This window comes from Gallinula chloropus (assembly GCF_964237585.1).
Source record: "Gallinula chloropus genome assembly, chromosome: 2".
Classification (NCBI taxonomy): domain Eukaryota; kingdom Metazoa; phylum Chordata; class Aves; order Gruiformes; family Rallidae; genus Gallinula; species Gallinula chloropus.
In genome coordinates, this window is record NC_140086.1 from 125,692,606 (window position 1) to 125,715,775 (window position 23,170).

Below are 23,170 nucleotides of genomic sequence, written 5' to 3' on the forward strand. Positions count from 1 at the left end.
ATCTATATACAGTCATGTAAAAGTGCCTTTAAGATATGCTTGCTCAGAAAGCTGAATGTCTCTTTTTTTAATAAATGCACACAATTTTCTGTCTCCTTGAAAGTAAAAATTCAGCTCTCGCTGTCCTTAAGATATAGTAAGCAAATTAATTTTATGAGGCTTAATTACTTCCAGAATTATTAGTCAATTAGTAATTTTGAACTGCCTGAGAGCTCTCAGACAATAACACATAATACTAACCTGATTTATCACTCAATTTGTTTCTGTGCATACTACCTGCTTATCCAAAAAGCTCAAGTTACTCATGCTTTCCATTTATACTGGCAGCTGTGGAAAAGGACATCATGCACAACTTTTTGAGTGATCACAAAGATTATAGAGGATTTGTGTTCTTTTTTTGTGTTCAGACGGAATTTCCTGGGTTTAAATTTGTGTCCATTGCACAAATGGTTTTTATCTATAATGAAGTTGTTACAGATTGCTGTCTTGAGACAGAAAGCTCTAGAAGTTCTAAAAAGGTCTTTTGATTTGAGATGTCAGTTTTACTAAAATCCTTATTTACACAGAGTCACTGAGGTTGGAAGGCACCTCTGGAGACTGTCTAGTCCAACAGCCATGCCCAAAGCAGGGTCAGGTAGAACACTTCCCTTTGCTGAACCCTTTTCATGGCATTCCTATCAGCCCACTTCTCCAGCTTGTCAAAGTCCCTCAGAGTATCGGCACAACTGCTTGCTGCATCCAAATTCCTTCAACTTTTATGTCTTCTGTCACCTTGCTGAGGATGCACTCTACCCCATCACAAAGATGCTTAATGAAGACACTTAAACAGTGGTAGCTCCAGTATTAACTAACCCCCGGTCACACCGCTAGTCAGTGTCCTCCAGACAGAGTTCATGCGATCGATCGCAGTGCCTTGAGACTGGCTCGTCGGCTAGTTTTGACTCCACATCTCTGCCCATTTATTTGGCCTCTACTTCCTTAGTCAACAAGGATATTACAAGTTATAGTGTTGAAAGCCTTGGTGAAGTCAAACTAAAACACATCCACTGCTCTCCCCTCCTCCAGCAAGCCAGTGACCTCATTGTAGAAGGCTGTCAGGTTGGGTAAGCCTAATTTCACCGTTGTAAATCCATGCTGACTTTTCCCAATCACCTTCTAGTCCTTCATGTGTTTAGAAATGGTTTCCAAAAGAATCACAGAATTGCTAGGTTGGATTTACCCCACCACCTTCCCGGGCACTGAAGTGAGGCTAGCTGGTTTGGTCCTACTTTTTACCCTTCCTGAGGTTGTCAAGCTGTGGTATGACAGTGTGATGAGGTTTCACATGCCATTACTTTATTCCTTTCAGAGTTTCTGCTTGTGGAATATTAGCCCGCTTAGTCTGCATAAGCTGTATTAAGAGTCTGGTCACCTCCACTCCACCATTACGTCAGGGCTAGCTGACAGAAGCCATACAATTTTCTAAGTGCTTGCAAAACAAGAACACTTCCATTTTTCATAATCTGATTCAAGCCCTCCATGTTAGAGGCCAGGTTTTCAGTGAAATATTAACCCCAGCTATTCATGTAAGCATAGTGCAGTGCCTGTAACAAAATAGCCAGAGCACAATTCAACAGCAGTTTTTTAAGCTGAATAAAATACTGCCAACAAATTTTCCAAATCATAATCAAAGATATCACAGCATATCCTTCTCCAGTGCCGTACACTTCTTTTTTAAAGCATTCTCGTAAGCTCTCCTTTAGTATTTCCAAATAATTATTTTCCCCTTCAGTGATGAATCACTTTCTGGTTCCCCAGTGAATAATCCTTAGTTTAGTTTGAATTTCATGACTGTCTCAGCTTTTCCCTTTCTCTCATACCCTCCCCCACCAAACCTGGAATGCATTACATGGCTTTAACACTTCTCCATCCCTCCTGGGAATACCTTAACATTCAAGATGCTCCTCTGAAATTACATGCACAATTCTTTTCTCCCATTTTCAGGAACTTCAAATACCATGATGAAAAGATAGGTGTTAGAAGCTGATCAATGTCATAGGAACCCTATATCATGTGAGGAAACTAATAAAAATTTGCTTGGTTAATCTAGCAAAAAGAAAACCAGAAGAGGAGTAATTGCTCTCTAGATACATATCAGTCAGGTAAGACCTTGGACATCAAAGATTCATTTCAGCTAGAGGATAATTTTAGGACAAATATCCATCAGTAAAACTGGAATTTATGTAAAATTTATAACCACTGTAGATGTAGATTCTGTAAGCAGCCTTGAAAAGGAGAAAATTATTCAAATGAAAAACTCATACTAATTTTAAAATAGAGCTCAACATGATCAGTTTCCAAAGATTTTACCTTGGATTCAATTTCAGGACCTTCCAGTCCTATGTTTCTTCAACCAACTGCATGACAAATCCTCTAAATAATATCACATGGCAGACCTCAAACCTTCATTAATTTATGCTTAACATATTCTGATGGAATGTTTATGTCTATAAACCAAAAAAACCCTGATATGACAGTATAGAAACTGAGGTGTCTTATTGCTATGACTCACTTCAGTAACAAAAATCTTTTTCCTAAATAAAATGGACATGGCAACACAACAGTCTCTTGATGGGCCTATGAGTTCTGAGCCATCACTTGTCCAAGTAACTTCCATATTAGAATCTTAGCTTTATTTCACAGTCCTCGATTTTTAATCAATATCTTAAGTTTTACAAATATGTTCACAAGATACAAACCCTTTCATAACCTAACAAGCATGTGAACGTATAATATGCATGTTATTGTTTTGCTGTTGCTTGAAATGCTGGAACAAGGAAGATGTATTTCTGTCTCTGCCCTGCATATTGGATATGTTGGCTTAGCAGTGCCAACGCTGTATCACATCTACAGGAAAAAAATTATTTTGGGACGTATTTCAGAAACAACATTTCAGATACTATTAAAAGGTACTAATCTCCAACTGTTATTTAGCATGGAAATACAGTTTCTTAATCTCTTCCTCCCACTACTGGGATTTCACTATAGTTCTGAGGTAGTATACTTAAGATATTGATTAAATGTGACGTAAAAGGCAGCATAAGTGATTCTCTTATTTTTAAATTAATTGAAGCACACATAGAATCATAGAAACACTGAATGTATTGGGTTCAAAGGGAGCTCTGAAGGTCATCTAGTCCAATCCCCTGCAGGGACATCTTCACTAGATCAGGTCACTCAGAGCCCCATCAAGCTTGATCTTGAATGTCTCCAGGGATGGGGCCTCCAATACCTCCCTGGGCAACCTCTACCACCCTCATATTGAGGAGCTTTTTCCTAATCTCCAACCTAAATCTTCCCTTTTCTAATTTAAATTACCCCTCATCCTATTGCTACATGCCCTGGTGAACTGTTCTTCCCCAGCTTTCTTAGAGGCACCTTTCAGGTACTGGAAGGGAACATAAGGTCCCCCTGTAACCTTTCTCTTCTCCAAGCTGAACAACCCCAACTCTCTCAGCTCGTCTTCATAGGAGAGGTGCTCCAGCCCTTTGATCATTTTGTAATATGTTGCTGAACTGCATGTGTTTCTAATTCTGATTTTTTACTGTACAATACTTAGGTCTTTGTTGGAAAACTCTGGTGATAATTTTGCTAAAATCAAGATGTGAAAAGAGACTGAAACATGGAGAATTGGAGTATGTGTGCATAACGTAGGAGTTCAGACTGTTTGGAAATCTGTAATTTGTTTGTTTTTGTAAGAGTTACTATCACAAAGCCCTGGCATACAACCTCAGTTTATACGAAAAAAAATTCACACCTTTTCTTTAACTGAGTTGAGATACTCATTTTTCAAGGAATCCTTAGCAAAACAGCACGCACAACACTTGCTAGACTGTATTTCTAAAGCCAGACTTCTACTTGACATACTCATTTGTTTTCTTTGATGAAAGCTTGCTTGCCAAGAGCATGATTTACAACCTAGTTGAGACATGATTACACAGCAGGTGGGCTCCTCCTGGTATAAGATTTTCTCTTAACAAAGAACATTATCAAGGAAATTTCAGAATGGTAAAATATTGGCAATAAATATATATACTGAGTAGGCCTAATATGAAACAGGTAGCAAACAATTTGTCCATACCTATATAAAAAACACACCAATAACACTGCAGGTAAACACTTCAGTCAAGCCAAATATATCTTATTTCATTTTTGGTAGAGCACTTTGATTTAAAGGCTAATGAAATAATTTTCAAGAGAGTAATGAAATAGTAATAAAAATGAAATAAACATTAAATGTATTAAAGTACAAGGAAAATGCCATACAGCTCTTGATTAGGTTACCAAATATTGCAGCTCACTTATTATGTACTCTCCTCCTGAATGTGTACAAAGTTTGTGAATAGTCTGCATACACACATTTGCTCTTTACCAGAAAAAAAATCAGGAAAGCACTTTATACTTTAAAATATTTCTTCCTACACTGCGTAGGTTAAATGGTAATATAGGAAAGAATTCTAGGAAAGAATTTAAGCTCTAAGTACTCGTTTCCACATATAAATATTTAACCTGCACATATAACTACTATTACACTTGGCCACATCTTTGAAAGCCAGGGCTTTAATTTTTTACAGAACTAAGTATCTTTCTTAATATTCTACTTTTAGATTACATTCTTTAAACACTCTGCTATTTCAACCTCACAATCAACTTCCTCTTAAAATGAAGTTTATCAGAAAAGTGATTGGTAAAGGAGTCTCAATACCAGAGCCCATCAACAATAAATCAAATACATGTTAGAGAAGCAACACAAATCTCTACACCTACACAATATGCTCTTGTAAAGAGCAAATGTGTGTATGAATTCTCACATTATTTTTTATAGAACACTTTTCAACACAAAATTTAAATTAACCTAAATAAATTGGTACTTAAAGCCCCTCTGTATTATCCACAGTAACCGCAAAAACTGAGTCTTAACAAGAACAAAGACTAGATGCTCAATTACTTCCAAGCACCTACTTCCCACTGAAGTCACCCAAAACATTTTACATCATAACTAGAGAATCAAACCTTCTCTGCATATTCTCAATGTGCTGCACTTCAGCTTCAAGAAGCTCCAGGTTTCAATTATTTGCATTCAAAATGTTTAATTAATATTTGACAAAATAATACATTAACTAAATTATAGTCTAGTATTTTTTTATTATTTCAACTTCCTTGGCAACACGCAGTATCTCCATAGTATGGGGAATTTTTTCCAGACACAGCCAGCCATGTACTGCCTCTACTTAGATGTTTAAAAATACATTTCGGTGCCTGTTGCCCCTTTAAAGTAGCAAAGAAAAATCTGAGATAACCTTCTTACCCCAACATCCCCCTTTTACCCCAACATCCCAAATGATAATGGCATCACAGACTGCTGAGAGCCATCCTCTCTGCAAAGACAAAATGTAATATTTAGTCTTCCAATCCAGACTCCTCCAATTCAATATATGATCATAGTAATTTGGGGTGTTATATGTGTGTGTTATGAAATTACAAAGAGGACATTCATGACATCCAGCCTTGATTTAATTAAAACTCAGTTACTTCCAATAGTTAAGTAACCAGTTCCAACTTCTTCAAATACTTTCAAGAATACTCCTATGTAGTATTATGTAGATACCAAAGTCATCAAAAAGCATATCAAACTACAAAACACATGAACTCCACGCATCAACACTTTCTCTCCAAAACAACAGTCCTAGACAATGTACAGACCTTCACATACTAAAACCTTTCCTCTGATAAGAGGATCCATGGTATTCTACATGCAAGGTACAGAAAACTTTAATCCACAAAGACAGTCCTCTGTGAAGACAAACTACATTTCCGAATGTGGGTGAAGTTAAGCCACTACCACGTATAAGAAAGAACTAATACTGCCAGTAAGGGGCAGAAACATAGACCTACAAGGCAGAGGACTTTTTTCACAGCCTGCTGTTTCTATCTTTTATTTATCAGCCTTAATCCTCAAGAGAGACCAATGAAAGTCTAGGAAAAAAAATCCTGATTTCAGTGAATGCTAGAAAGCAGACTTAATAAAGACATTGATTTATGCCACATTACAATTTCTCCCAGTCTTCAGATCCTGCTGAGCTCACATTGTTTCACTGGCAATAGTAATTACTATCTCTTTCACTTCCACAGGAACATAACTTCTCCATTCTCTACTACCACCTTCTGCACTAGTATCTTTTTCTTTCAAATTGCCTGATTACGACAATTAATTTAAAACTAGAGTCATTCCCCAACCTGCATTTAACTTGGGATTTGTTGTTATTGTTTAAAATACAAAGGAGGGGAATGAATATGTATCTAAAAACCAGTTCAACTTTTCAGCACTTCAGCTAATAAAGTATGTTCCAAAATTTGATCTTCCAAGAGATCTTATCTTCTACTGGGATAGAATTGCATTAACAGTAGGGAAAAAAAGGCTTCATGTGAAGGGACAAACTGAGTCTCTGTTAGTTTAAGTGTTTTTCCTAGAAGCAGCAAGCTCAAAACATCTAAAATTATGGGATATATATTGTAGGAATCATCCACCCTTGTACATGATATATCAGATTCAAATAAAACCCAACTCCATCCAGAGAACAATGTTCAAGGATTAATTCACCAATGCTAACCAAGGTGATCTAAGTGCAATTCTTCACTTTTTTTCCCTGCCATGGTAGGACATGGTTTCAAGAACATGCAGGGAGACGAGAGGAACAGAATTACAGAGCCAGGAAGTACATGCAACACCAATATAATTTGACTTGGAGCTGCACCTGGAGATGCTCAGTGGAACTGCTTGGGGAAGGAGGAAAAATAGGAAGAAAAAATGTAGAAAAAATGGATCTGACAGAGTAAAAGATTCAAGAAAAAAATCAAGTAAATATAATGGACTCACTCCAGAAAAAAAGTTGAGAGACATATAAAGAAAAGGATTGCCCTGAATATGGCCTTTATTGACACCTTTCCTTAACTATCAGAGATAGCCTGTTGTGCTAATGAACTTTCAAAATGATGTTGTGGTAAGTGTGGAGAAAGGAATTAAACCAATTTGATAGCTCACTCAGAAAAAAATGGAACAAGGAGAAAATTGAAAAGCAGACATTTCAGAAGAATGGAGACTGCCTGAGAAGGGCCTCAAAGTGCTGGTTTAGTCATAGAAGGCAATGTTGGAGTTTACGTGATGGTGGTAAATATTAGATAGATTGTTTAATTTAACAGTAAACCTCATGAAAACATAGTAAAGGATCCAATTCCAACATTTAACTTGAAGATCAGCATGTCCCACTAATGCAGTCAAACATTAGATACTGTTGTTATGAAGTCCATTGGTAATGGATAAAGAAGCATTTCTTCACTCCCTACATATGAAGCCATAGTTTAAATGCAGTGGTTTCTAATCTGAAGTTAAGACTTGCTAACACGGGGTAGAATTCAGAAGGCATGGATCAACAACAGCTGCAGGAACCCCGTAAGGTCCATTGGACCCAGACCATGAACTCTGCAAACTCTCTTTCAAGTCAGGGATAACTACAAAAATGTTTGGACGAATGCATCTAGTCATTCCCTTCCACCATTCAAATAAAAACTGAATTGCATGCTAAAATACCCAGTCAAAATGCTCCTCCATGTTTAATTATATCAATTTCTTTTCCTCTATTAATGGATTATCGAATCTGTACATAACATATCATATAGAACATTACTTTTTCTGCATCTTCCATGCTTTGTTTTGGCAGATCTTAAGTGAAAAACCAATTTAGAATGCAAATAACAGGAGCAAATAGTAAAAGAAACAGCCCAGTAAACATGTCATTTTGCTGAAAAGCTTAAGCAGAAGCAGTGGGGAACTAAGACTTATAGCTAATTGATTTTATTACTTTACTTTTCAACTACAAGTAGCATTTGCCATGCATCTATGGCCATCATCCTAATCTTTTTCTGCATGCAGCTCAGATGAAACTTTTCCCCAAAGGATACTGTACGCTGTATTTATCTTTGACAGCATCCAGAAGGGCTGGATATTCCCTTTCTTGAAACTATCTTGTTTGTGACACTGCTGATGGACTGCTTTGGAGTACGTGTTAGAATATGCACTCATTTTATGTCTTTCACTACTTGCATTATTTAATAAACTAAGTCCTTGCTGGTTTAGTCACTGTACAGATGGAATAACTAAGATGTCCCTGCTCCAAAAACTTAGAATCAAAGTATGACGAAAAAAGAGAACAGATGGATAAAGAAAGAGTGGGGAGTACAAGGAAGCAATGAAAACTATTTTGGTCAAGGTGGTAGGAGGACATGTGTCAATCTAGCTATATTTGTAGGATAATTTTAAAAACCAATTCAAAGAAAGTAGCCTGGTGGATGTTTACAGTGAGGCTGTGGGACAACATGATAGAAAGCATGACGATGGCTGACAATCTATCAGGCAGTGGAAACTTGCTACCAAATGAACAAACAGAAGTGAAAGAAGTGAAAGCAGCTCAGTGCTGACGTACAATGAGGAAAAAGTATGGAAATTAATATAGGGACAGACATCATCAAAGTGACAGCCAGGAAAATGGCTGACGTACATAAAGCAAAAGTGTAAGGATCAAATTCAGAGAAAAGAACTTCAGTAAGGCTTTTGATACTGTGTCTCACAGTGTCTTGCTGGACAAAATGTCCAGCATACAACTGGACAAAGCCATAATGCGCTGGGTGGGCAATTGGCTGAAGGACCATGCCCAGAAGGTGATAGTTAATGGGGTTACATCTGGCTGGTGGCCAGTCACTAGTGGGGTTCCCCAGGGTTCCATTTTAGATCCAGTTCTTTTCAATACTTTCATAAACAACCTGGACTTGGGACTAGAGGGTGTCTGAAGTTAATTTGCAGATGACACCAAACTGGGAGGAGCTGCCAACTCCGTTGAGCGTGGAGAAGCCTTACAGAGAGACCTGGACAGATTAGAGAGCTGGGCAATCACCAGCAGTATGAAGTTCAAGGACAAGTGCCGGATTCTGCACCTGGGAAGGTGCAACCCTGGCTACGCATACTGACTGAGGGATCAGACACACCGGAGGCCAGCCATGCTGAGAGGGATTTGGGGGTCTTGGTTGACAGCAAGTTAACCATGAGCCATTAGTGTGCCCAGACAGCCAGGAGGGCCACCCATATCCTGGGGTGCATCAAGCACTGCACTGGCAGCCAGTCCATGGAGGTAATTGTCCCACTCTACACTGATGCAGCCTCACCTTGAGTACTGTGTGCAGTTTTGAGCACCACAGTACAAAAATATTGGAGAATGTGCAGAGGAGGGCAATGAGGATGGTGAGGAGTCTGGAGGGGAAGTCTTACAATGAGAGGTTGAGGTCCCTTGGTTTGTTCAGCCTGGGGAAGAGGAGGCTGAGGGGAGACCTCATCACTGTCTATGGCTTCCTGATGGGGGAGAGTGCAGGGGCAGGCACCAATCTCCTCTCTTTTGTGACCAGCGATAGAACCCAAGGGAATGGTATAAAGCTGTGACTTTATAAACCTGGAGAGGTTTAGATTGGATACTAGGCAGAGATTCTTCACTGAGAGAGTGGTCGAGCGCTGGAACAGGCTCCCCAGGAAAATGGTCACGGCACTAAGCGTGACTGAGCAAAAGAAGCATCTCGTTGATGCACTTGGTCACATGCTTTGGCTTGGCTGGTCCTGCATGGAATCAGGAGTTGGACTCAATGATCCTTACAGATTCCTTCCAACTCAGGATATTCTATGATTCTATGATAGTGTAGCGGACATCCCAGAAGGTAAGAACCTGAACAAGATGACTAAGGAAGGTTATGCATCTAAAACCACACAGGAAAAAAGCAATCAGAATTGTCAGCATATAGTGTTAGAATACATATTTATGCATGATGCAAACAGTAAATTGACACTGTTAAGACTGTATACAATAACTTAATTTCTTTAATTAAGCAAATCCCTTAGTGATCATTTCTTGTAGGTATTGCCAATGCAACTTTTTTCCCCTACACACATTAATTTACCCTTACTGATGCTACATTTCACATATTGTTTTGTAATTCTCAGTGTCCCAAGATCCTCCTTCACATTTTCACAGTCATATCTACATTTAATTATGTTCAATAACTTTTTGTCACCAGAAAACAGAAAACAGTGTTATTTGCCCCCCAATCATTTAATCAATACTTGGAATATCACGTGTCCATTCAGCTTCCCCCCTTGCTGAACGCTAATTCCTAAAATGTGCTTCTATTTTAACCATTGATGAGCTCAGGCTGTATTTATATTATATAGCAAAATAATGCGGTGGTAGATTCAAAAGAGCAGTACAAGAATGAAGTGAGTTTGATACAAAGAAGGCTAAGGATGGGGTAAGGTGACCTGGACATTCAAATTCTTTGCTCTAGAGAAGATAGAGGAGCATTTTAGGTCTTTAACAGATTAAGAGGATGGACTGGATTATCTTTAAATTCCCTTTAGCACCTAGATTCTCTTTTCTTGTGGGATCTTTAGCTGGCTTAATAGCAGCAAAATTAATGACATTTTGAAGTTATGCAAGTCTTTTTCTTAATTCAGTTAAAGAATGAGAAGTACAGTGGGAACCAAAGCCATATTATGTTCCCATATCTTTTCATTAGTTACTGTATCTAAAACACTTTCAATAACCATTTAATTAAGAACAGAATGCATTGAGCTGAAATTAATATACTGATACGAAGAAAACAGAAGTTTTTTGATATGGTTTAATTTTAAAGAACAAAAATTAGGAAAGAAATTTGCAGCTAAATGTTCTCCGAGAATATTAACAGGAAAGAACCTGAATTCTAAAAAGAGCCATCTCAAGAATCATATCTGCTTATTCAACAAGCCATCAACCTAAGAAATAATGGTGCATTTATTTTAAAATTAGTACTGAATTTTAAAGGAGGCCAAAACTCCTATTGTAAAACTTAAGTTAGAAAACAGTTTACTAGACCAAGCCCACTTTGTCTGTTTAACAGAATTCTCTTATAAGCCTCTGTGAACGACAACAAAAATTTACTGCTTCTTGGCAGCTTGAGAATTTTCACTCTGAGTCACAGAACAAAAAAGCCCAGACAAGGGCATAATTTTGCTTTTTCCTTATCGAGAAACTACATAGAAAAATGTATAATCCTTTACTGGGAATTAAACAGAGTAGCATCTACTGAGATCATGAGATCAATTAGTCATAAGAAAATCTTTGGAAACCATAGATATTAAAAGGTAATTTAATTCAGCTCATTCATCTTTAAAAGTATCTTGACCCTGCAGGGCTAAAGCTGCCCTAAATAGCAGGATCTATTACATAATCCATACTTAGGCTTATGTCACCATGCTGGAGGTTTCTCATTTAAATGAGATCAAAACCTCCACTATTTAGCATGGACTTTAAGTCTTTAAGCATTCTTAAACAAAGGATTCTTGGACCCAGCTGTACTTGAAGTAAAATAAGGTTGTAAGACTCAAGAAAATCAGACGTATGGAAGTTCACTGGAATCCGTATAAACCAGTAGAAAGCAATCTTTTCTGAAGGGCAACAACTCTACAACATGAGGTAAAATAGGCAGTAACTTTTGCCTTACTTCTAACCAAGGTTCTAAACTGCTTTGTGGAAGGTTGAGCCTGGCTGAAAGCACTGAAGTAGTTAAAAAAATATGACATGCTATCACCACAAAAATGGGAGAAGATTCAAGAAGTAAGTGTATAAGTTTACAAGACAATGTTCTTATGGAAGTGAGATATATTTTGAGTTTGGTATTTGAGATATATCTCTGCATCTACCAACGAGATATGTGAAACAATATTTTGTCACTCGTGGTATTTATGAATATTTATGTTTGACAGCTGAAGTAAATAGGACAAATTATAACTTTCAAGTAGTTTGACAGTTTTATGGTTTGACTAAAGTTCACAGAGTTTGAGGAAAGTGTGTTATGAATAAAGAGGAGATCTAGAAATTCAGAGTGGATAAGCCTTCCTGCTGCTAATTTGAGTTGGAAGATAGTGCTAACGGAAGGGAGTTTGTAAAGAAAGGGTGAGGGTGGAAGAACATTACTTTTGTCTTTTCAGGAAAAGAGAATGAAGAAAGGAGACATACATTTATAGGAGAGCAGAAAAATGGATCAGAGAACCAAAGAAAATCATGGAAGATGATAGGAGCTGCAGGATTATGAACATGAGATTGATAAAAAGAATTTGCATATAGAAGGTTTTGTTCTGATTGAGCCAGGTAAGACACGGTTGTCGACACTGACTGATTCTTGGGCAGACTTCCTGTTTCAGATGCAAAATGTGATGCATCACTACCCTGAGTAAATGTATAATATTGTTTTAAAAATACTAAACAAAGACCAAAAGAAAACAAGCACGATTAAAGAGCAAAGTCAGAGGTACTATTCAAAACAAGGTTGAAACTTTCAAAACCCAGAGGGGTTTTTCAAATAAGAAAACCTTTACAATGTATCAGGTGAAAAGAGGCAATCCTTGGAGGAATTTAGAACTAATTACACAACCTGTTTCAAATATGTATCAGACACAGGAAAAATTTCAGAGAATCTGAGGGACCAGTAGGTCACAGCAAAGTTTAAAAAAAACCAACTTTCTGCATCCATGTTGTATAAAGCCAGAAGATACAAGTAATTGTCTGCAAAGCTAGTTCTCTCTGAATAGATAAAATAGTAACAGATCAGCAGAACCAGAGGGCATCCACCCAACAAATCTAGAGAAATGCCAGGACGAAATACCAGAACTACTGTCAGAAGACAAGTTACTTCACCAAGACTCCTGAAGACATTAAACCTACCATGACACAAGAGACAACGTTCTCACACAGTAGAAGAGGACACATGGGTAAATGGTTACAAGATTCCATTGTGAAGGACGATCATCCAGTTTCTTGCCTGTAATCCTCTATCTGCATTTGTGGAAATGACTATATGGACAAACCACTGTCCGTATATAAAATGCTCATACTTCCAAAAGTGAAGTTGCAGTTCTACAGATCTTTGGTTTCTATGATATAAAATGTCCTTTTCACTGTTACTGTAAAAGTCTAAATTACAATAATCTCTTTTTTATGTTTGTTATGGGATTTAGGTGGGGTTTTTTCCCTATGGTTAAATAAACAAACTTGATTTTAAACGTTGTGAAATAAAGAAAAATGCAGTAAGTTATTTATAACATTTTTAAAAAACAGTTTGTACTTACCTGCTTTCTGACACTGTACTATCTTCTCATATAAGCTATCTGTATTTTCAACTAGAGTCCTGATGGTCTGGATCATCTGTAGAAAAAAATTATGCAGAAATATCAGTAAAATTCTTCCACTTTTACTGACATTTTTAACCTGTGAAGTTGTTTAAATTTTAACTCAAATTAATAATCTAATATTTGTTGTTAACAAATACATTCATTTCCCTTGTCATGACCAGGCAGAAAATTACTCTAAATGTGGCATAAAAACATAAAAAATATAATGGTTTTGTGCTGGGATCTGTGAACACCGAAGTAAACTATCTATTTGTCATGGTTTTATCCCAGCTGAGAGCCAAGATCCACACAGCTGCCTGCTCCTTAAAGGAAAAGAGCAGGGGGAAGAGGGAAGGGGGGGCGGGGGGGGGGGGGGGGGAGGGTGAGAGGCAAGGGAAGGGAAAAGGAAGAGGCAAATAACCCCCAAACCAAGAAACTAAGAGACCCGTGGGTTGGGATAAGGATAGTTTACTAAGATAACAGAAAGATACAATATAACAATGCTAACAGGACTTTAGAGCAAAAATATATGAAGCTGTTGATACACAATGCAGTTTCTCACCGACCCACAACTCCGGCCGCGCCACCCAGAGCCGTCACGGAACCCGACCGTCCCCCAAGAACTGCGCGTCCCGAAACCGCCCTTGCTTTTCCTCCCATCAGCCCCCCGATATCCTGGGCAGGATGTAATTGGCATGGAATACTCTCTTTGGCCAGTTTGGGTCACCTGTCCTGGCTTCGCCCCTCCTTTCTCAGGAATAGAGAAATACGAAGTGCTGAGAAAGTCCTTGACTGTCTGACAGCAACTAAAAACATCAGGGTTTTATCAGCACTACTCCCATTTTAACTCTCAAACACAGCATTCCATCTGCTGCTACAAATGAATTTAACTCCATCCTGACCAAAACCAGGACACTATTCCATAATTCAGTGCCTATCAAAGAAGTGGAAACGATACAACTATTTACCAGGTAATTCACTTTTGGTGGCTTGGGTGAAGATAACCTGGATGCAGCTTTTCTCTTCCTCATTCACTCTGACATTCAGGATAATGACCACTCACTATCCAGTACTTCCTCTTCCCTAGGGGTCATCCCACTGCTTTTCCAGATTTGTTCCTCTACATTTTCCCTTTCCGTGGCTTGACCTGTACAACTGTACACTCTACAGAGGAAAGCACATCACTCCAGGCTGGTACTGGAGGATAAAAAAATTCCTTTACTTGATGCTTCTAACCAAAAAGCTTTTCATGGAAGTTCAGCTGAAAGCCCATCAATTAAGGTAGAACTTTGCCTTACTCACTGAGGTCTCTGGTATCCACTCAAGCAGACAGATTTCTCTCACTGGAACAGTGACTCAAGTTTGACATGTTACTTCTGTGGATGCTCATGTAGAACGTATCCTTCGGAGACCACAAATGCCCTTACGAGCAGGAATGCTTCATATTACAGGGAAAATGCCCAAACCTCTCTAACACTCCCTCAGAGAAATATTACTTTCATAGGGATGACTACGGCAGTCCTTCCTCCTGCTTATTAGAGGGAGCCTTCCTCAAGTTAGTGACATTAAGGCTGTTGTTTCCAACATTGCTCTAAGTGAGGCATAAATCAATTTGGAGAGGCAGGTAAGTAAGCCTCAGCTTTTTGACAATGGCAAGTATGCACACAAGAACACTTGCATAAATGTGAACTACCCTACAGACTTCATTTATTTTCAGCTACACAACAATCTGTTTTAAATACATAATGAAGAATTTAAAATCATTCTGGTTCTGTTTCTTTTATTACAATTTAAGATGATAAAATTATGCAAACCCCCAATTTTTAGTTCATGGTACATTCGAAGAAGCAACTTTAGACTATATGGAGATCATCATCCTGGATAGCTTAATTTATTCTTCACATCCTAATTAACCTGTATTTAAATTCAAAGTATCTATTTTATCCAGGTATTTTCTTTTTAAAAGAAATGCAAATTATAATAAATGAGGACAAAAACCCAACTTGCTCAGGTTGCTAAGCTGCAACCGAAATACTTTAGCTTACCCATTTTTAACTGGGTTGTTCTTTAAATATAAATATCAACGTTCACTCAAGCAAAAAATGCCTATAAATAGAATTATGCCGATTACTAGGAAGGTATGATAAATGACAGGCAAATATTTTAAAAAGAAGCATACTTAAATAAAAGAATACTGTATTTCACCCAGAGAGGAACACGGCAAAATGACTATTCCTGATCTGTCAAGGAGAAAGCTGCATTCTGCTGTTTCATTATAATTCGGTCAGAATAAAACTACTCAGAAACTGAAATGAAGCCACTACAAATTTGCTTGACAGGCAAGGGTTTTACCTCTTTCAGTATGTATGTCATGTAACACATTTGCTTCTGTAATGCACTTAAATGAAGAGAACCAAGAACACAGTTGACTTCAATTACAAATACACTTCCAATACCTGATGTTATTTTGCTAACTAGCTGAAAGGCTACTGTAAAGCATCCTCCACTGAGCTTCTGCTGCATTGAAAATCACCTTGAGAAACAAAATGCTGAGCACGTACGGCTCTTGGTTTCTCCGGATGCTAATACACAGTAATAAGGACTACAGCTCTATTCTCTGTTAATAAGATTCCTTTCAGCTGAGAACCCTTTCAAGTGTAGGTCATAAAAGAGAAAGTCCAGTTGTGCTGCCTATTCAAGGTATTTGTTCTGGAGGAACTACAAGAAATACTGTGTTGGTCTATTCTGTGCTCCTGACCCCGCGTGTCTAACAATGTAATTTCTAAGTCATCTCAGTTAGGTCCTATTCCAGACATGGAACATTGCTACCTGCTCTGTTGCCTCCAAACAATACATCCCACATGCCTTAGAAATAGTGGCAAACAATCCTCAGCAGATTAGAAAACTTACTCCAAGACACTGCACTGATTTTCAGAAATAAGAGAATTCAAAGACAAAAATGCTTACAGCACTGTGTCTTTCCTTGCCTCTGTATTGACAAAGCAAGAAAGTTGCACTAGTTTTGCAGATGGAAGGAAATTAAACTAATCCCTGTGTTAGTGCTCTTTCATCACAGCAAGGCAAACATTAAACACAATCATGTGCAGATTTCGTATTTCACAGTTTTAGTATGGAAAGCTCCCTTGCCTAAATACTCTCAGATCAAAAGCAATGCCCTCTTTGCAACATCTGAAGAAAAATGTCAATGCATTTAATGTCACAGAAATTACTCTAATCTCAATTTTTCAATTACCAAGGCCAGTAACAATTGCTTTATTTATCTTCGGTCTCTAAAATACATACAAAGCTGTATTCGACACTAACAGCAACACTAAGCAAAACTGGCTGAGCAAGCAATAATTCAAGGGTTGATTACCACTACAGTTCAATCAGCATTATGTTACACCCCAATTTTGCTGATGTCAAAGGAAATTATAGGTTGGTTTTGTGTGCTGTGTGCATGAGTAGGTGTCACCGTTTAGCTGTGTTTAATTAATAAAGCAATAGCATCAGTTCATTACAATTTTATTCTTGTACTGCTCTTCGCCATGCTGTCCTCTTTTAGCATGGAGTGTTTGAACATATCAATTCTTCCTGGTGTTCAAGCCAGAATTATACCATCATGAAAATGTTCAAGTAGATACTGAAAGACTGAAAGACTTTTGGTAGACACAGCATATGGGTAAACTGAGTATAAAAGGTTATAATTAAGCAGAAAATTGGCCTGATCCAAACAATACTTGTATGGATGTATGTGTGTCTGGTATAAAAGCAAAGTAGAAAATGATGAGTAAGCAGGAATGTCAGCGTGAAAAACAGTATGTCTATACCAGAATGAGAAATTAAATTCTTAAGGTAAAGTAGTTGTGGAAATTGAGGAGAGACCAACTAGAATCTACTATGTATTAGATTAGTCAGTACTGAACATGCCAACCAATAGGCAGGCATTTGCTAACCACAGCCAATTTTGAGAATGTTATCAGTGAGAAAACTGGAAAAAGAAATACTAACAAACTTACAAGGGACAGTCAATTACCAGCTCACCATTAAAAATGCCTAAGCTAAGCAAAGAACAGGTATTATACAAAGTTTAGTAGCTAAACTGTCTAGCAACTCTTTCATGGCATGAATTCCCATCTTTAATCTATGTTGCTTTCTTCTGGAAGTGAAGATTCAAAATATCCAACACCTATTTTAAATACAGAATTTTTAACACTTTCTGGAATTGCTTTGAATGTCTCCTCAATTCCTGTCCTTCCTTGTACCCCTCATCTTAGTATGACCAGAGAACTGTGCTGGTACTCACTACATATTGGACTGTCTTTCGGTTGGTTGGTTGGTTTTGGGTTTTGTCAATAGAAAATGGGAAATGGATGACATTACAAGCCTTGAAGTCTTATAGTGTGATGACTTCAAGGCTTATAAAGTACTTTGCAGCTGCCAGGCTGATAGTCGGATCTATTAATCAAACTCTATTGTTAAACCGTGCAACCATTTCACACAGTTATCAGAAAATCTATCAGTAATTCTAACAAAAGGCTTAATGCCAAGAAAGATGTAAAATATATTTAAATTATTTTTCAGGGGGGGTTTGAAATAAACCAAAATGATTAGTCCAGCATTCTCAGTAAGGATTAGAGACCTGCATTATTGTTTTGTCTGTGCCCTAAAAAGCATGACAATTGTTAGAAATCAAAACAGTTCTTGCTTCAAACCGATGGAACTGTGTTGCCAATATTGGTACCACACACCACTTATGTGACTGTGTCTTCACAAACCAAATGAAAGTCATATACTTAAAAAATACATCTATCCTCTTTCTCAGCAGATTTTAATATATCAAGACAGTTATAGATACTAAAAAATATATATACAGCTCTAGATTACTCTTTAGGATTCCTCTTTATGTCACAGATTTTGTTAAGTCTGTTTTGTTGTTGTTGAAGAGATGTGGTATGAACTAACAGTGTGCATGTCTATGCACCTATGTAAGTGCTCACACATATGTAGTCATGTTGTGTATTTGAGACCATCTGTTCCATTTCAGCAAAATCTGAACAAGCAAAGATCGATTTTCCCTACGCTCATCAAGACAGGTCTTCTGGTAGAAGACAGAAAATCCTGTTTATGCCCCCAACCTAGGGAAAATATATAAATTGAACTCAAGCCTGAATATTTTAAACATCACATTTAAGAATGCAGATCTTTAGAAATAAATCTTAAAAAATCCCCAGGATTTATGAATTCCTCTGCATGTGGAACTGGTTAGTAGCACACAAAAAGAATCAGCTGCATTTTAAGATGGAAAACCCAACCAATGATAAACTGTGTCTAGATGACAGAACTCAGTGAGACAAAATACCTCTGCTGACAGAGTTGCAACACCAAGGATGAACTTTATTTTTAGCAAGTAAAGCACACTACACATTTACATTTCAAAATCTGTGATTATGTGTTGCCAATACTGTTAGACCTAAATTCCAACAGTTAAATTGAAACCATACTTACAGTAGGTATAAACCAAATCTTTATTAAAATGGTGCTCTGCACAAAATGCTGCTCACGTTTCCCTTTTGTCTCCACTCTCAGCATAGTACATATACTTATGAAACCACAAACTACACCATTTCTGAAAACAGTTTAGTATTCACTGGCCAAACTGGTGCTCTTAATGGTAGTAATAAAAATATAATTTGCATTTTACAGCCATTTTATTAAGTTCAGAATAGTACAAAGAGCACCAATAGCAAAAAGCACTTCATGAAAATGGAAATCAAAACTGGGGCATACCAAACTACAACACACAAACAGCATTTCAAAAGATGAGATCCCCACAGGCCATCCCTTCTCCAGGCTGAACAGCCGCAGCCCTCTCACCCTTTCCTCATAGGAGAGGATGTTCCAGTTCTTTCATCTTCTTCATGGCCCTTTGCTGGTGTATTGGATTTGCATGGCAAGGTTTTGGTAGTGAGGGGGATTAGAGGGCTGCCTTCTGTGAGAAGCTGCCAGAAGCTTCCTGCATTTCCAATAGACCCACTAACAGCTGGCTCCAAGATGGTCCAGCTGCTGAGCAAGGCCAAGCCCACCAGTGGCAGTGGTAGTGCCTCTGGGATAACATAGTTAAGAAGGGTTAAAAAACTGATGCATACAAAGACTGCAGCTGGAGATAGAGGTGAGAATATGCGAGAGCAACAGCTTTGCAGATACAAAGGTCAGTGAAGAAGGAGGGGGAGGAGGTGCTCCAGGCACTGAAGCAAGATTTGCCTGCAGCCCATGGAGAAGTCCCTAGTGAGTCAGGCTGTCCCCTTGCAGCCCATGGAGGTTAACGGTGGAGCAGATATCCACCTGCAAATGAGGAAAGGCACCACAACAAAACAGGTCAATGCCCAAAGAAGGCCTTAACCCCATGGGAAGCCCATGCTGGAGCAGGCTCGTGGACCCATGGAGAGAGGAGCCCACACTGGAGAAGGTTTGCTGGGAGGACTTGTGACCCCATGGGGGAGCACGCCAGAGCAATTTGTTCCTGAAGGATTGCATCCTTTGGAAAGGACCCAAATGGGAGCTGTTCATGAAGAACTGCAGCCCTTGGGAAGGAGTCACATTGGAGAAGCTGGTGCAGGGCTGTCTCCATTGGGAGGAAACCCATACTGGAGCAAGGGAAGAGTGTAAGGAGTTCTTCCCCCGAGGAGGACTGAGAACAGAAGATTAAGAATTTGTTGAGAATAAAAAAAGAGAACTACTAAAAGAAATATGGAGTCCATTTAGGAGAAGTTGCTATGCATTTGACCTACTTTTATACTCTTCCATACACATTCCATTGGACTACATTAGAAATAGGACATTAAGCTAGATGAACTTCTTTTCCTAAGTAGTCTTACTATTTTACACTCTTATGAATACTGTGAGTCAGCCATTACTCATAATGGGATTAGTGAGAGCACACAAAAAGCTTCACCATTCATGCTCTCTCACAAAAAAAAAAAAAGGGAAAAAAGGAAACAAAAAGAAATCTTGGCTTCCCAGAAGCATCAAGTTGTCATTATTAGAGCTTTTCAATCAATGTAGAACATCTCATACTTTACAACATTTGGCACTGGAGCCTGAATATCCAAAATTAGATGTTTGTTTCTGACCTTGCAGACTGAAAAGCCCAACATAAGCTGAGGTTATCATCTGCAGCTCTGGTTTTGGAAGCATAATTGCAACCTTCATTTTAGAATGACTGTCCTGTTATAAAACAGGAAAATAAAACCCGATAATAAGCAACATAACTCTTTTTGAAGAAACTGCCCAAGCTATTCACTCTATTTTCCATCAATACTGTTTTCCATCAATTTTTGTGACAGACTAACAACTACATAATCCATAACTATTTAAATTCATCTCAAATCCAGGAGCTACAATTATCATAATTTATTAAACGTGACAAAAAACATTACCTGGGCTATTTGCAATATTAAATTGCAACGTATAATATATGTTTTCCCTTAGATCTCTTCACCGCTGAACTGTATCCATTTATTACCAAAATAATGGTTTCTAACTCTGCAGAGACTTGATAATGAAAGTAAATATACTATACAAAGCCACAGGCAATAATGGAAGCAATGAGACAGTATGTATTATTGGTATTTAAATATTGCATTTATATTGCCAACTCTGAAACATGCTGTTTCAACACCCATTGTAACAATCAACCACCAATACTGAGAAAGCTCTTTAAACTCTAAGCACCCACGTACCTTACACCCTGCTGATCTTTACAAGTCTGGGGGCACCATTAAGTCATACATCTTCTAGCTATGGTAGCTAGATCAATGTTGTTGGAGCTATACCTACTGTCTCTACTCCACCTGCTAAAAAAAATACCTTCATGCAAAAATCAACCCAAGCAACTACATTAACAGTTCTTTACCTGGTGGATCATCAGGTTAAGTTCAACATTTACTCCAGCTATCAGAGAAGAGCTAAGAATTTTGAAAGGCTAAAAATGTAATAGTAACTTCATTTCAATATGAGAATTTGAAAAGGGATTTTGTCAAGTGCTTTTGGAAAATCCAACCAGACTAACCTTCTGTGTCTACCTGCTTCTTGACTTCAAAGAACTCCAAGAGATTAATTAGCCCTTCAATTTATAGAAGCTGTATTGACTGTTCCCCAGGATGGCATATTGCCCCATATTCCCTCTAATTTTCTTCTGGAAAACAGTTTCTACCAGTTTTCACAGTACAGATGACAGCCTGTCTGATATGTAATTTCTTGATCTTCCCTGGAAACCTCTTAAATCACTGGCACCACACTAACAACTTTGATAGTTTTAAGTGAGAGGATACACACAACAATTAGCAGTTTGGATATATCAGAGATCTTTTAGAACCTTTGAACAAATATCACCTCTTTCTAGTATTTTTTTCTCCATCATTTCGCCTTTCCTGTGTAATGTCTTCTATTGGCATCATTACATGAATGCAAAGACTAACTTACTGCTGTGGCTCTATTTCTTTTCCTGAGGCTTTCTTTTATACTTTTACACTTTTATCAACTAGTGGTTATACACACTCTTTGACAGTCTTCCTGTTTCTGGTATTTTCAGAAAACAAGTTACTGTTATTTTTAAGTCTGTGCAGGTTGTTCCTGAAATTCTTCACTGATGGCTGTCTTGTATTTTTTTATGTAACTGTGGCAGGTTTAAGTATCTATCCTATCTTCCTCATTTGCACATGCCACCTTCTTTTGAACAGTGCCTCTTCCTTTTTGTCCTCCTCAAGTGTTTTTTGATAAGTAGTACATATTTACCCCAAACCTCTTGTGTGGTATCTTTAGTGTCTATGATGTCTGTTCTTCTGACTACTTCTCTTTTCTTTCTAACCAGGTTCCTTATTCTTATGTAGTTATGGTCTTAAGTATAAAGCAAGAAATAACAGTTTCCCAGTCTTCTGTGCAAAGCCTAAGTTCTTTGCTTTATAAGCCAGATGATGCTAAGAACATGTAACATCCATGGACCTGGACTCCAGAAGGCATGTCCTCAAGAACAACATTCTGAGCCAACCAAGAAACAGAACACAGCTGTGTGGTCTATGCCAGTCATGTATTTTTTAGGAAAAGTACCAGATGGAAAAATCTGGATTTTCTTCAGGTGCACAAAGCAGGTAGTGGCCAGATGCTACCATGTGGTTTAGAAACACATGAGATCCAAAGATTACAAGAGATTGGTGACCATCCTGAACTCAGCCTTCTCTGCAACAATCAGAAAATGCGTAGTTAGATCAAAAGAAAGTTGTGCAAGAGTTAAAGTAACCTATTCACTCTGTTTAGGAGCGAAACTGGGAGTTACCAGTACTGGATCTATTGGTTATCCTTGATGCTTGCAACCTCCAAGGGCAATTTGTGGAATAAAGGTTTCTCAACTGAGTAACTCTGATATATCAAAAAGCTGAGATGAAGTAGAAAAGTCTTTATCTACTTGTTCTCTAAAGATTCTATAATCACAGCAGAAATACCTACTGTATTTGCAAAGTAACCATAACCAAGGACCTACATCAACAACAAGGTAACTAGTACAGATTTTGTGAGCTAAACATAACTCAAAACAGATTTACTACTCATACTTTTTTTAGGCCCTGCAATTAAAGGTAATGGATATATTCTCTGCTTCCTTCAGAATTATGAGCTTCAATCCAACATGCCCAATACAGAAGTGCTCCACTCAATTCATTTATATTGATATCAAGATGAGTTTTAAAGCTAAAGAATATTTAGGGCTTTGAGCAGTAGTTTAAGTATGAATGAACTATTAATATTTTACCAAAATCTTGACAATCATCCTTTATAGAAAGTCTTCTAATAAGACCTATGAGTAGCAGTTCAGTCTATAACTCTTCAAGGTAT

General features: G+C 37.9%; 1 protein-coding gene across 1 annotated transcript in view; it reads right to left on the minus strand.

The window, feature by feature from the left end:
* Positions 1-23,170, minus strand: part of PLCL2 (phospholipase C like 2) — a 107,006-nt gene that overhangs the window by 14,506 nt on the left and 69,330 nt on the right. The window contains exon 5 of the mRNA XM_084280575.1: positions 13,241-13,316. Within this exon, the coding sequence (XP_084136701.1) occupies positions 13,241-13,316 (76 nt within the window). The remainder of the gene's footprint in view (positions 1-13,240; positions 13,317-23,170) is intronic.